Consider the following 13862-nt stretch of genomic DNA (forward strand, 5'->3'; position numbering starts at 1 on the left):
TTCCAAATGAGGGTCAGTGTTCCCTGCTTGCTGGGATCTGCCTCAGCCACCTCTTCCCACTTGGATCCCACCGGCTGCTTTTCTCTAGGGCCATTGCTCATGACTGGATGCCTCACCCATCCCCATGCCCCTGCCAGTCACCACCTGGTTTTTCCCCTCTTGCCAATGAACAGGTTGCAGATAAAGAGCCAATTTTTTGTGGTCATTTTTTTAATGTCATAATAATTTACCGTGTTAACATTCATTGTTCTTACATAGACACTGGGTTACAGAGTACTGGAGCCTCCAGCGACAGCCCATGGTCCCGTCCCGTCCCGTCCCCTGCTGTCACCGGGCCCCGGGGAGGGAGCGGACGGACGCGGCTGCGCTGCAGCTCAGGATAAACCAACCTGTGAGAGTTCCTGCGTCCCCCTCTCCTGTGCTTTCTCCTAAAGCACGGGCTGACACACCAACCCTTTCTTTCTCCATGGATTTCGGTGGGATTGCGAGGTGCTCAGCACCACTGAAAATCTTGCAATGACTCTCTAAAAACTTACCCCCCCCTCCTTGCAGCCTGCAGCAGGAATTCGGCGCTGCTGGCGGCCCCTCTGCCCCGGGAGGGCAGGGGAGCACCTGTGGGCGCTGAACTCGCCGCAGGCCGGCTCCTCCGACGCGCACGCACACGCTCGCGGCGTGTTTTAAGGCAGTGGTCCACAACAGAGTCTCTGGGGTGCTGGGGGTCCTGGGCAGGCACGAGGGTGGGGGGAGAACGTGGCCCTCTTGCGTGGGGTGGCTGGATGCGGTGTTGGAGCGGGGCTGGGGCGGGGTGAGGAGGGGCAGTGTGGGGGCTGTTGTGGCGGTGCCCCGTGCGAGGGCTGGCTGGTCGCCTACGCTGCCTGCGTTTCCCGGCTCCCTCGCTGCTTTCCCAAAGAAACGTTTGGCTGCAGGATTTAGTTAACAAGCTTTATGCTCGGTGACTGCTGTGGCTCCTCACTCTCTCCCTGCCTGACCCGGTGGCTCTGCAGGGCAGCCGCCAGCTCGGCCCTGGCACTGCAGGTATCCCCTCTGTTCATGGGGGAGTGATGCCTTTTAACTATGGAACCTCCGTGTTTGAGCACTTTCCCGTCCAGGCTGGAGGCAGAGAAGCGGGGGAATACAGCACTACTGCCTGTGAGGTGTCTGCTCTGGGGAAGGGACAATGATCCCGCAGCACGGGGAGGAGGGGTTGTCCTCACACACCGGAAAATCCTCCCCGTGCTGCAGGAACACCACGAGGACAGAAGTGCCTCCTGTGCTCAGGGTCCTTTGGGCTTGTGAGTCACTGCTCTGCATGCTCCAGCCCTGCTCCCCCTCCTCAAGCCAGCTGGGACCCCCTCACCATCACGTGCTCCCACCGAACATGCAGCTGTGGCATGAGCCCTGGCCCTGGGTGGTGGCCACAGTGGCTGAGGACTGAGCAGAAGGCTAAAAAGATTTAAAAAAACCCCAAAACAAAACAGGAGTGACCCCTAATGCTGGAACAGTGGCTTTCAGAGCTAGAATTAAAAATAGAGATATATGGATATATTGTACAGGTGAGAGGCAGCCGTGGTCTGTACACGTGGGACCGGCTCCGTACACGCTCTCAATGCGCAGCTGCGCTACCAGTGACACACTTTGTAAAAAAAAAATGAAATAAATACAACCATGTGTTTACAAAACAATAAATGCTGCAGTTCCCACAGCTGCCGCCTGTCCCCAGGATGCCAGGGTGTCCCACAGCCAGGTCCGGATGCGTGGAGTGAGCAGAGAGGAGCTGCTGTGCCGTGGGATGTGCCGGCGGTGAGGTGGGGGGGCTGCAGGGGGGGCCCAGGCTCCCCTATGGCTTTCGAAGGGCTGGGTGGGCTGGGGAGCAGCCGGTGCCAGGGCTGGGAACTTCACTCCTGGCACTGACTTCTCTGTGGCAGCTGCTGCTGATGCTGGAAGCGAGGGCAGGGAGTTTTCCATCCCATGTGGAGTGGGGAGAGGATGGGTGCTGCTCCTGCCTGTCCCAGGGGGGTGCAGTGCAGGGAGTCCTGGGGCTGGCGGCAGTGGGAGCACAGCTCGGGAAGGCAGGAAAATGCACGGGAAATGTCAGAGCGAGTGGGGTACAGGCAGCAGGATAGGAGTGAAAGCCCTGTCTGGGCAGCCCAGGCTGGCCCTGCAGGGCTGTCTCTGAAAAGCCCAAGGCTGGATGGCTCCAGGATGATCTCCGGAGTCTGGCTCAGTGCAGGGAGTCACAGGGGACACACAGCTGCAGCGCAGCTCCCTACAAGAGAGCCTGGGCTGGCAGCTTCCCGGCAGGGCGAGCTGGAAAGGGATGCACAGGGATGGAAGGGGACAGGCAGGGGATGGCTCATCAGCATCACTCCATCAAGCCAGGCAAGGCTGGGTGGGAGAGCTTGGGACAGCCCATCCTGTCCTGGTGCTGGAGCAGAGAAGCTGCCCCAGCTCCCGGGACAGGGTTGCTGCGCTCTCCCCGTGCCCGGCTGCCACGCTCTTGCTGCAGGTCCCAGATGAACGGAGCCTGGGCCCGGGGCTCCCCCGGCCGCTGGCCCTGACGGACACCGAGTCCCCAGGCCCGGGGCGCAGGGTCTGAGCTGCCCACGCCGCCGCCACACTCCAGCCCCGGAGCACGGCCCCTGCCCTGCCCTGCTGCCTCACCTGCGGCCCCGGGGCCGCGCCCGCTCCGCCGTCACTTCAGCAAGGAGATGTCGTCGGCAAAGTCGTCGTGGTCCCGCCGCAGGCAGCGGAAGCAGCGCCACTGGAACACCATGAGGCAGAGGGGCAGCATGAAGAGGGCGCAGATGGCCGCCATGACGTAGGCGATGGTCATCAGGGTGGACTCGTCCGTCTGCGGGATGTTGTAGCCGCAGTCCTCCATGTTGGAGTGCAGGTGGGGCCCGTCCACCGCGGCCGTCCGGAACTCATCGTGCACTGCGGGCGGGGCAGGCAGGGTCTGGTCACTGCACACCCACGTCCCCTCCGTCCCCCCCGCCCCACGGGCCCAGCTCACCGTGGCAGGCGCTGACAGCAAAGCCGATGCGCTTGCGGGCGCGGTCGAACACCACGTAGAAGCCCTCCATGATCACGGCGCCCATGACGGTGCCGGTGGAGGACTGGGAGATGGCGAACTTGTAGCAGTCATCTTGAGAGGTGGCCACATCCTCCACTGGGCGCAGGTATTGCTGCAGGGGGAGAGGAGCCATCAGGGAAGGGGGCGGGGGAGGCAGCTGCGCCCACCCAGCGCGGTCCTGCCTGCACTGCCCTCTCCAGCCCACGCTCCCTGGGCAGGGTCTGGCCAGGCCAACACACACCTGGGGCAGGATGGTGATCCGGAAGGACTGGTTGGTGGTCTCCCCCATCAGGTAGAGGGACAGGACAGGGAAGATGTGCCAGGGGGTGGTGCCGACCTGCCAGCAAACCAGCTGCTCCCCCAGCCAGAAGCCGTCTGGGAACTTCTCCGTCTACCAGAGGGAAAGGGGAGGTGAGTGGGGCCAAGCTGGGCAGGAAGCAGAGATGCCAGGCTGGTGAGGGGCAGCCACACTGCCCACAGCCCCGCCCTGGCGCTGGGCCATGCCCGTGGGGAAGGGATGGGTTTCACCGACCGAGGACGCTGTTTTGATGGATTTCACTGCAGCCTCAAACACCTTCTTTGGCAGCCTGAGGTTGGTGGTCCCACTGTCCACGATGCTCTTGTCATAGTTGTACTGAGGGGCAGAAGAGGAGGAGTGACCCAGGTGCAGAACCCGAGCCCCGCTCCCCTCCCGGCCCCCTCTGACTGATGGTGGGTGTCTCCAAGGCCCGTGGGGCAGGTCCCCTGCTGCCCCCTCACCTCTTTGCAGTCCATGTTCAGGTCCTGCCCGTTGACCTCCAGCTTGACGATGATGACCTCGTAGTACCACTCCTTGCGGATGGGGGTGTACCAGATGTCACCCACGTACAGCGAGCGGTCGATGCCACCGATGATCTGCAGAGGAGACAGAACGGCGCTGCCACCGCACACTGGCAGTGCCCCGAGGGAGCCCCGGCCTCCCTGCCACCCACAGGGTGCTCACCATGCTGCCTCCCACCGAGGCCACGGCCTCTGTCTCGTTGGGAGAGAAGCCTGTCCCGCACAGCTGCAGGGAGAAGATGTTGGGCACCCGCGTCTGCTTCACCAGGGAGTCAAAGAAGGGCTCCAGGCTGTCGTCGGGCTGGTGGGAGGAGAAAGCAGAGGCAGGACAGGGATGTGTCAGTGCTGTCGCTTCTCCAGGAGCTCTCTGCGCCCAGGGGAGTTCCCCTCGCCAGCACTGCTGTGCTCCAAGGGACAAACAGGGACAAGGAAAAAGGCAACTGAAGCGTTTTAGTGCTCACATCCAGGACTGTGAGCCAGGACTCACCCGGGCAATCTCGGCGTATGCCAGTCCCAGGATCCCTTCCCAGTTGGAGCCGTTGATGAAGAATTTGTCTGACTCTGTGATGGCAGCGATGTTGGCTCTGACAGTGACGTTGGGGCCGTGCGGGATGGTGACAAGGTCAGTGCCCAGTTCCCCTTCCCACTTGCCCTGGGTGTAGGGCACGTACACCCCCTTCCGCAGGTCGCGGTAGGTGCTGGACCTGCAACGGCGTCAAAGGGACGAGTAAGACCAGCAGGGGTTATGTGGATCCAGCCATTCCAGAGGCCAGGCAGTACCTGGCAGGGTCTGGCCAGACCTCCAGCAAGGAGAAGCGGTGTGCCCAAGGGGCTGGGCTCTGCGTCCCCCCAGAATACTCACAGCTGCCGCTGGTAGTATCTCCGGAGGAAGGGGTGTGGTGCAGCTCCCACAGCAAAGTTACTGCTCCCTGTGTCCACCAGGATATTCAGCTGGAGAAGGAAGAGAGACAGGAAGGCTCATGAGTGCAGTGGGACCCTCTTTTTCTGTGCCCAGAGAGGAGAAGGAGGTGGTGAAGCAGCAGGCAGCGACATCAGGGAGTTGCACAAAAAGCAAACACCATCCAGCACTGTGCAAACAGAGCGTGAGCTCCTTGCTCAGCACGGCCCGGCCTCAGCCCCCAAATCCACAGGCAGGATTCGGGAAGCGCTTGGCAGGTGTCATGGGGCCGGAGAGCAGCAGCAAGACAGGGTGCACAGGCTGCCCTTGCCAGGAAAGCAGATTTGCTGGCACAGCTGGTGGGAAGGATCACTGGTGGGCAGCCCCCGCAGATCCCTGTGCCCGCTAATCGCCACCCATATGCCGAGCCCCGCTCCCGATTCATTCCTGCCTGGGCAGGATTACCAGGTCTGGCAAACATCCCACTGGCAGGGCCAGGAGTGGGCCAGCCAGATCCTGCCCTCAGCTGACCCGTGCCTGTGGCCCTGGCACGGAGCGGGGTGGGATGGCCGGAGTGGGAGAGGGGCTGTCCGAGCCTCCCGGCTGTGCAGGGCAGCAGAGCTCGGGGTGAGCCCTGACCCCAAACCCGGAGCTGCTTCACAGCACCACCCCGGGCAGCAGCACCAGGGCTTTGGCCCTTAATCTGCGGAGTCAGAGGGAAAGGAAGGAGGTCAATGCGCTTGTGTTAATCGCAGCAGCACCGGCGTTCCAGGCCATGGGTAATGACCAGAGCAGCACGTTCACCCTTCCAATACCCACCCTGGGCCAGCTCAGCACCCACCACACAGCCCGACCTTCTCCTGGCAACCTGGCACCTGCGCCATTCCCAGGGCTGTTCCTGGCTCTGTGGGTGGGTCATTAGGGGCCACCTGCTCCACACAGCTCATCTCCAATCCCCAGGGCACCCGGAGGAGACTGGTTTCCCTGGAGAAGGACCTGCTGAGCTGACACTGCAAGGAGAGGAGGCAGGGAGGGCTCTTGCAGGCTCCATCCTGCTGAAAGGGTCACGCACAGGACCCACGTGGAGAGGACCCAGATCCTTGAGACTCAGCCCAGCCATCCATTCAGGCCGGGACATGGCACGTGAACTGGCGAGGCCAGGACATGTGTGGCAGGGACACTGCCTGAAACCTGTCCCTGGAAGTGACAGCCCCTCCAGGCACCTCGGCAGCAGCACTGGCTCTGAGCCACGCGTGTCCCTAGAGCGGTGTGCTGCTCCTGGGGCATCAAGCCTGTGCCATCTGTCCCAAAACACCGGCTCCTGCTGCTCGGCTTGCCCCTCTTCCCTGTGTGTTTATGAATCAGCCTGTTCTGGGGAGCCAGGGAAACCAACATGCTTGGACACATGGAATGTGTGAGCAATCAGCTGCTGACGGTGACTTGGCAGCGCAGCACGGCTCAGAACCAAAATTAAAGCACAAGGGGATACAGAAACTTCCTTGTCAGCATTGGGAAGGTGAAAGGAAAGGTGAGGAGATGGATCACCACCTCCCTGCTGCGTGCGAGCCTTTGGGAAGGATGCATGCACCCCCCAGGGCAAACACACTCCCAATTTCCCGCAGAGGCACAGCCAAACTCTTTCATATGAATCTTCTCATTCCATTGCAATGCCTGGAGGGATTTTGCTCCAGCACACACACACACGGACACACACATGCATGCACAGGCACCACATTTGCATTTGGAAGCAATCCGAGGCTGGAAGATGCTGCCCAAAAGGGTGACTGGCTCCGGAACGCATGAGTGCCTGGGAACAGGTGGTTCGCAAGGAAATTATCTGGCAGCTGCGACACGTGGCAGGCAGGAGATGATGAAATCACATTTAAAACTAGATTTTAGAAATAATCTCCTCCCTTTTTTTTTCTCCCCTAAACACACCCTGCCAGAGCAGGCCAATAAATCCCAGGCGTACAGGGACAACACAGTAGTGCTCCCAGAGATCCAATTTCCGTGGCAGTGGTATCATTCCTCCGTCCACATCTTGCCCACACTGCTCTCTCCCACCACGCACACCAGGCACAGCCAGCTCGTGGGGAAAAGCCAGCCTTTATTTCAGAGCCTGGGTGGGTGCTGGCTGTCCTGGCAGCACCCAAAAAGTGGTGGTGGCAGGCGTGAGGGAATGTGGCCCTGTGCTGGGAGGAACGTGGAGCCTCGATCACCGAGCCCGAACCCTGGGCCAGACTTGTTGCTGGTGACAACGGGGATCAGGACGGGCACAAAAGGATTTAGCAGCAGGAACCTCCCCGATCTCATCCATAAAAGAGGGGAGGAGCTGGCCGCCCTGGGCTGCGTGACTGGCACCTGGCCCTCAGCACTCATCCTGTCCCCAGCACGCAGACACACGGTGTGGTGCCACACGAGCTGGGCAGCGCAGCTCCAGCTTGTGAGGGATGCTGACAAAAAGATGGAGCAGGATCAGAGCCTGGTGACGCACCAGCGCCTGCTCTGCCTGCCCTGTGGGCTCCCTTTCCATCCAGGCCATCCCATTTTCCTGCACTTTGCCTCCTCACGTTGCCCCAACTCCTGCGCAGCGACAACAGTCACGAGGTTCCCGGGAAAACCGAGCTCTGGAGGATTTCTGGAGAATTTCCCCCAGCCGGGAGCAGCACACGGAGCCCGGGGCTGTGCTGGGAGGAGCTGCCAAGCACGGCTCGGCCGTGGGCTCCTCCGTGCCTGCATCTTCCCGCTCCAGGCGGGCACGGGGCTGAGCGGCCACATCCCACCCCCCGCCGCCCACAGCCCGCACCGGCTCCAGCGGCATCCTTCGGCTCGGGAGCGGGGAGGGAGGCACGGAGGGAGGGCGGGAGGGAGGGGGAAGGGAGCGATGGAGGGATGCAGCCTGGCTCGCCCGCACGGAGAAGCACACGCAGCACCGGCCACCCCGCCCGGAGCGCCCGGACAGCCCCGGGAGCGCTGGGGTCACCTTCGGCAGGCGCCTGCGGCCAGTTTTCACCGAAAGCCAGCAGAAAAAGCATCACCGGAGCGATGGAAAGCAGGAATGCCGCCCGGGCCGTGCGGCGAGAACCACGCGAAGCCATGGTGGCACCCGCAGCGCCTCTGTTCTGCGCCCCGCAGCCCAGCACGGGCCCGGAGGGGCACCCGCAGCCGCCGCGGGTGCGGGGAATGCAGGGGATGAGGGAGATGCCAGAGATGCGGGGATCCCCTCCCGCCTCACCTTCTGCGGGGGGCTGCCCACCGTCATCTCCACGTAGTACCCCTGCCCGGACTTGCCCCGCAGGTTGTCGATCATCTCCACGAAGCTGCCGGCGCTGTCGGGCTCGGTGTCCAGCGGCGCCCGGCGCTGCCGGAGCCCCGACGGCGGGGCCGCGCCGCCCCGCAGCGGCAGCCGGATGCGCGGCGGGGCCGGGAGGGCGCGCAGGACCCCCAGCCACAGAAGCAGCCAGGGCCAGGCAGGCGCCATGGCCGCGGGGAGCCGTCGGGGGACGCGGTCAGCGGGCCCGCAGCGCCCCGCGCCTCGGCGGGGCGGCCGCGCCGGGGCGGGCGGGCGGCGCGGCGGCGGCGGGCATGGCGGCGCGCACGGACCCGCCCCGGAAAGCCCGCCCGCCGGCGGAAGCGCTCACCGAGAGACCCGCCCCGGCCCTGCCCCGTCCCCCCCGGCCCTTGCCCGGTCCCTCTCCCCGTCCCCGTGCCGCTGCCCCGTCCCGCCCCGCCGGGACGCGCCGGGATGCGCCGCGGGCCGTGCCCACGCGTCGCCATGGCAACCGCAGCCCCCGGCGGCCTCGCCGCGGCGACGTCATGTGTCCCGCCTTCCCGCTGGCCAATCGGGTGCCGCGCATCGCCCCGCCGGCCAATGGCGTGGAGGGGGCGGGCCCTGGCGCGGCGGGCCCCGCGCTCCCGGCAACCGGCGGCACGCGCGGAACGGCGCTCGCGGCCCGCGCCACGGCGAGCGGTGAGCGGGGAGCGGGGAGCGGGGAGCGGGGAGCGGGGGGGTCCCGGCACCGGGAGTGGGCCCGGGCCCGGGGGAGCCTCCCCTCGGTGAGCGGAGGCTGCGGGGAGCGGCCCCGCGCTGGGCGGTTCCGGCCTTCCGGGGGGTCTGCCGGCTCCTGGCCGTGCGTGTGTCGCGTGGGTGCTGTCGTGATATGGGCGGAACCGGGTTTTTTTTCCTATTTCTTTTAATATCCTGTTACCCAAAGCTGTTTGTCCGCCTCGCCAGCCGCGCTTTTTCCGTGGCTCCCGGCTGGCGCGGCGGCTGTTGCACTGAGGCTTCGGTCCTGTTTGCATAGAGCTGTAGAACGGATTTTGGAGTTGGAAGGGACCTGGAAATCGTCCAGTTCCACTCCTGCTATGGGCAGGGACACTTTCCACTATCCACTAGTCCTGTCCAACCTGGCCTTGGACACTTCCAGGGATGGGGCAGCCGCAGCTTCTCTGGGCACCCTGTGCCAGGGCCTCCCCATCATCACAGGAAAGAACTCCCTCCAAATATCTCACCTAAATCCCCTTCTTTTAGTTTAAAGCCGTTCCCCCTTGTCCCCATCTATTACAGCTACCCCTCAAGCACTGAAAGTCGCACTAAGGTCTCCAAGAGAGGAGTGAGCCCATAATTCATCCCCCAGTGCCAATACCAGGGATGGGAGATGGGGCTGACTTAGTTTTGGGAGAGGAAAACAGGAACAGAAGGCCCCGAGCGAGCTGCCCACATCCAAGTGCTCTCACTGGGGACATTTGGGAGGGGAAGTGGGGCGAGCTGGTTTGGTTTGGATGTCCTGAGAATATCTTTGCCTGGAAACTGCCAGGATTAGTTGCTGCTTCTGAGACTTACTTTACATAAGAGTTATAAATACAGAGTGGGCTGAGGACAGAGGGAGGTGAAGAGGGCAGTGATGGCTGTGTCACAGGTGGTGATCCTGCTCTGGGTGGTTATCACTGGGGATACTGGGCAGGTACCACAGGTCCTGGGTCTCATGAGGAAAGCAGAGGAATGCTTTTTGCACTGAGTATTTGGGGGGGCTTAGGAAGAAATGTTTGACCTTGTCATTCAATTGTGTGTTTGAGCAGCTGTCGTGGTCCCCCAGTGCTTGTGCTGGCCAAATGTGGCCACACAGAGCCACAGCTGGGGATGTTTGGGGTGAGGTGGGTGAATTCCAACTGCCTGAACCTGTGCTGGAGGGGTCGTGAGGGCCCAGCTGTGCTGTGGTCTGTGAGTTAAATCATTAAGCAATGGGCCACAGGTGGAACATATTAAATTAGGATTCTTTTACAGTTTCTCAAGTACCCTCTGGGAAGGTGTGGGAGGTCAAGGTGTGGGGAGAGGTATCTTTGTCTCTGGCCAGTGCTTATCCAGCCCTGGGATTTCTCTCAAAGCTGTGCTTTGGGAAAGCTGCTTGCTTTCTCTTTCTTCCCTTTCTTGTTTCAGCTTATTTTTTACCTGGTTAAAAAGTGCCTGCAGCATCTTTTCTGTAGAAACTCGAAGGCCTGGGGGATCTGATTATAACTTTGTGCCACTTCAGCTCTGCTCCTTGTTTCCACAGCCCTTAGAAGTGTGTGGAAGCTCTTTGAGTCAGTTTTGCTGTGTGTGCTGCAGTGGAAGGGCTCTGCCATGTGCTGGGAACGAGGAATTTTCTTTTCTGAGGGCAGTTGTGACTCTGTGCTGGTTCCTCCCCACTGCCAGGTGTAGGATCCATGGCAGGAGCCATGTGCATCGGGAACCAGCTCATTCTGGAAGAAGACTACAGTGAATCCTATGTTCCTAACGAGAAAGGTGAGGGTGGCTCGTCCTCCCAGGAGCTGGGAGAAGGGATTCAGGTGTGCAGGTCACTTCCAGGTGCATTCAGAAAACAGGAATTGGTTTCTGAAGTGGGTGGAGAGGGTGGAATACATGGGGTTTTAGAGGAGGCAGAGCTGAATGTCACTTGGCAGTGTCACTCCCCGTGTCCCCAGCCTGGCAGGGTGGGCTCTCCAGGCACACGGGACTGTGCCGGTGGCTTTGGGTAGTCTTGTTTTGGGCTCAGGATCTCCCAGTGTGCCCACAGCTTTAGCTGAGGGGGGTGGCTCTGTTGTGTAGACCAACTTCACAGATCCCTCTTCTGTTTCCCCAGAAATCCGGGAGTTTGCGCCGATAATCGGGGTTGACCCCGACACGGAGCCGGAGCTGCTATGGCTGGTCAGGGAGTGCCTGATGACCCCGCTGCCCCCGAATTGGAAGGCCTGGTGAGAGCTCTGGCAGCAGCTGTGCTGGGGGATTCCCAGTGATAGGACAAAGGGAATGGCTTCCAACGGGCAGAGAGTAGGGTTAGACAGGGTATCAGGAGCTCAGGGCTTTTTTGGGGTGGCAGAAGAAGGGGAAAAACTATTTGGGAAGCTGGATATGAGCATCCTGGGAGAGCTGCTTCCCTACACTGGTACCTTTTCGGCCTCTTGGAGATGTTACACTCCTCTTCCCTGAGCTTCAGGTGCCCACACCATCCATCAGCCATGTTCTGGCCTGTGCAGCTGTATTTTTAACGTGCTCTTTCACCTTTTCCTGCTGTTTTTGCCATGCAGCCGAGATATCACTGGAGGTGGTGAACTCTATTACTTCAACTTTGAAAATGGCTGCTCCATGTGGGAGCATCCCTGTGATGAGCACTACAGGCAGCTGGTCATCCGGGAGCGGGAGAAGCTGCTGGCACAGGGCAGCTCGAAGAAGCAGAAGAAGGAGAAGAAAGAGAAGAAGCAGAAGAAGGAGAAGAAAGAGAAGAAGAAGGACAAGAAGGAGAAGCATTTCCTGAAGCAGCTCCCTGTGAGTAGGCTCTGCTTGCAGTGCTTCTGGGGAGGGCTGGGCAGAGGATGAGCAAGTGGTTTCAAGGACAGAGAGTGTGTCCTGAGCCCACACCCAGGGGATGGGCAGTGAATGGGCTGGGGTGGGAGCACCGAGTACAGAATCACCCTTAATTCTGGCTATAAGACACTCTGTAGTGAGCACACACTCTTGGTGTGTCTGGGAGGGAGAGGACTATTCAGGACTCATTCAGATGGGCGTTTAGAAAGCAAAACGTGTGAGTAAATCAAACCCTGTTTCCTTCCCTGCCCTGTGTGCTGGTGCCTGCTGGGTGTGGGCTCTCTGAGCAGGGTTACTGCAGCAGCCCCTGTTTGCACAGGGGAACTCTTGTCCCGTTCCAAGGTCAGGAGTGTGAGCTGTGCACCTGTGCTGTCCTGCCAGTGATTTCCCTGTGCTTCTCCAGCCCCCAGGCTGCCAGCTGGCACCCATCCAGCCTCCCCTGGGCACCCTCTCTCCTCTCCGTGGCCTCACACCGTCTTCATCCTTCGCCCTTCGTGGGTCCCTGAACCCGGACCTGGGGAGTGTGGTGGACTCCAGCCTCATCGCCAAGGAAGGAGCTCTGGTGAGGCTCCCTCTTCCCTGGGAATGTGCCCTGGGAAGCACACTGCAAAGGGTCACAGGTGTGGGGACGTTTAAATGACAGGATTTGTGGTCTTCTGTTGGTTTTGAAATACTGTTGTATGTTAAAAAGCTGTATTTCTTTTCTTTTTCTAGGGAGCTCAGTGCTAAATTAGTGGTGAGCTTTCTTCTGCTGTGTTTAGCAGATTTAAAGAATTGTTTCAATAACTGTTGTAGAGGGAAAAAAGTCTGTTAAGTTTTAGTAGAATTTGGTGTCCAAATGAAACGTGATAAATACAGATAATACAATTTAATAAACTATTTTCACTTTTCTATTTGAGAATAAAATTAAAGGAACAGTTTTCCTGATGAATGTTGGTTTACAACCATGCTGAATGCTTTATTTATTTGTTACTAGAAAGTGACCTGGGGGGTCAATAAAACTTGTTAAGTGGTTAAGAGATTGATCCTTTAAAGGAAGGCAAAGCAAAATATGTGTAAAGCATAGAAATAATCACCTTCACAAATGAACAAACATGTTAAGTGGTAGGAAACTGAGCTCCCTCCCAGAATCCAGCAGCTGCTCCATGTCTCAGTGGGTCCCTAGCTCCCCTTTCCTGTTTCTTCTGGCCTTCACAGCCTGCAGAGATCTCAAAGCTCACCAGCCACACTGACAACCTGCTGGACTTGGTCTGTGAAGAGAAAAGTTCCTTGAATGTAACAGTGCCAGAGAAATGGAGAAACGAAGAGGAAGAAAGTGAAAATGAGGTATTTGTGTGCCCTGGCTCTTGCTGCAACCAGAGTGCTGAAGCCTCCTGATGCTCCCCTGGTAATGGCTGTTCCAGTTGCCCCTGGGCTTTCATTTGTGCTGCCTTTTCTTTGTGCTGTTTGGTCCCCAAAAAGCATCTAATCCTATTTTCACATGGTAATCCCTATAAATCAACAGCTGCCACGGTGTCATTCCAAGATGAATTGGCTGTAGGTGCATTGCCATGGCTCTGCTGCTTAATTTTGCTGCTGAAGAACCCCTCCTGTTCCTCCTGTGGAATTGCAGAGGTCAGAATTTTGGCCATTTCATTGTTTGTTTTTTTTTTTTTTAATCCCTCAGAGTTTCCGTGGGACATCAAGGCTGTTAAAAAACGTGTACCTGGATGTTGAAGCCCTGGGAGGCAGCTTTGACTCTGAGGTAAGAGTACGGTGATGGGATGGGCAGGGGAGGCTGCCCGGGGCGGGGGAGAAGAGCTGTGGCACTGCCAGGGGATGAGAGTGCAGGAATGGGACCAGAGGGAGGAGTTTCCTGTGTTGCTTAGGAGCAGGAGCAACCTGGAGCCGAGTGATGGTGAGGAAGGCACAGCAGCAGGGCTGGGGTTGTGAGAAGCCAGATGTGGCCCACAGGGGACAGTGGGGTGGGCATTGAAGGGAAATTTGTGCTTGAGTTGTGGTTTGGAGCTGGGACTTGGGGAGACATCTTTGCAGAGGCTGGAGCTTTGTTTCATCCTCAAACAGAAAAAATAAAGCCAGGTAGGTGAAGCAGGGAAGGGGGAAATCTCCTTTTCCAGGGAACAGCAGGAAAAGGATCTCGGGTCAGAGGTGCCAGTGCACTTGGTGTGGGAGGAAGGCTGAGTGAGGAAGAGGCACTTCCACTCTGCACGGTGTGGTCAGGGGGTGCGGAG

General features: G+C 59.6%; 2 protein-coding genes across 7 annotated transcripts in view; one reads left to right on the forward strand and one right to left on the reverse strand.

Annotated features, from left to right (window-relative positions):
* Window positions 1-57: 57 nt before the first annotated feature.
* Window positions 58-8332, reverse strand: BACE1 (beta-secretase 1). 2 transcript variants are annotated; one of them, XM_068994772.1, is made up of 10 exons: window positions 8026-8332; window positions 4755-4843; window positions 4380-4596; window positions 4056-4193; window positions 3833-3967; window positions 3606-3707; window positions 3315-3464; window positions 3014-3185; window positions 2662-2934; window positions 58-2307 (listed from the first exon to the last, which is right to left on the reverse strand). In XM_068994772.1, the coding sequence occupies exons 1-9, from the start codon at window positions 8269-8271 to the stop codon at window positions 2693-2695; spliced, it is 1491 nt and encodes a 496-aa protein (XP_068850873.1). In that variant the 5' UTR covers window positions 8272-8332; the 3' UTR covers window positions 58-2307; window positions 2662-2692. The 2 variants fall into 2 exon arrangements, with proteins under 2 accessions (XP_068850873.1, XP_068850872.1); XM_068994771.1 differs by having other exon boundaries at window positions 58-2934.
* Window positions 8333-8732: 400 nt separating this feature from the next.
* The window catches only part of CEP164 (centrosomal protein 164), a 35419-nt gene continuing 30289 nt past the window's right edge, over window positions 8733-13862 (forward strand). For 4 of the 5 annotated variants that reach the window (XM_068994522.1, XM_068994521.1, XM_068994523.1 and 1 more), the window contains exons 1-6: window positions 10131-10572; window positions 10910-11021; window positions 11355-11592; window positions 12035-12193; window positions 12829-12957; window positions 13298-13375. In XM_068994522.1, the coding sequence (XP_068850623.1) occupies window positions 10494-10572; window positions 10910-11021; window positions 11355-11592; window positions 12035-12193; window positions 12829-12957; window positions 13298-13375 (795 nt within the window). In that variant the 5' untranslated portion in view covers window positions 10131-10493. Of the gene's footprint in view, window positions 8761-10130; window positions 10573-10909; window positions 11022-11354; window positions 11593-12034; window positions 12194-12828; window positions 12958-13297; window positions 13376-13862 lie in introns of those variants that run through there. The other variant, XM_068994520.1, reaches the window with a different exon arrangement.

This window comes from Aphelocoma coerulescens, chromosome 24 (assembly GCF_041296385.1).
Source record: "Aphelocoma coerulescens isolate FSJ_1873_10779 chromosome 24, UR_Acoe_1.0, whole genome shotgun sequence".
Classification (NCBI taxonomy): Eukaryota; Metazoa; Chordata; class Aves; order Passeriformes; family Corvidae; genus Aphelocoma; species Aphelocoma coerulescens.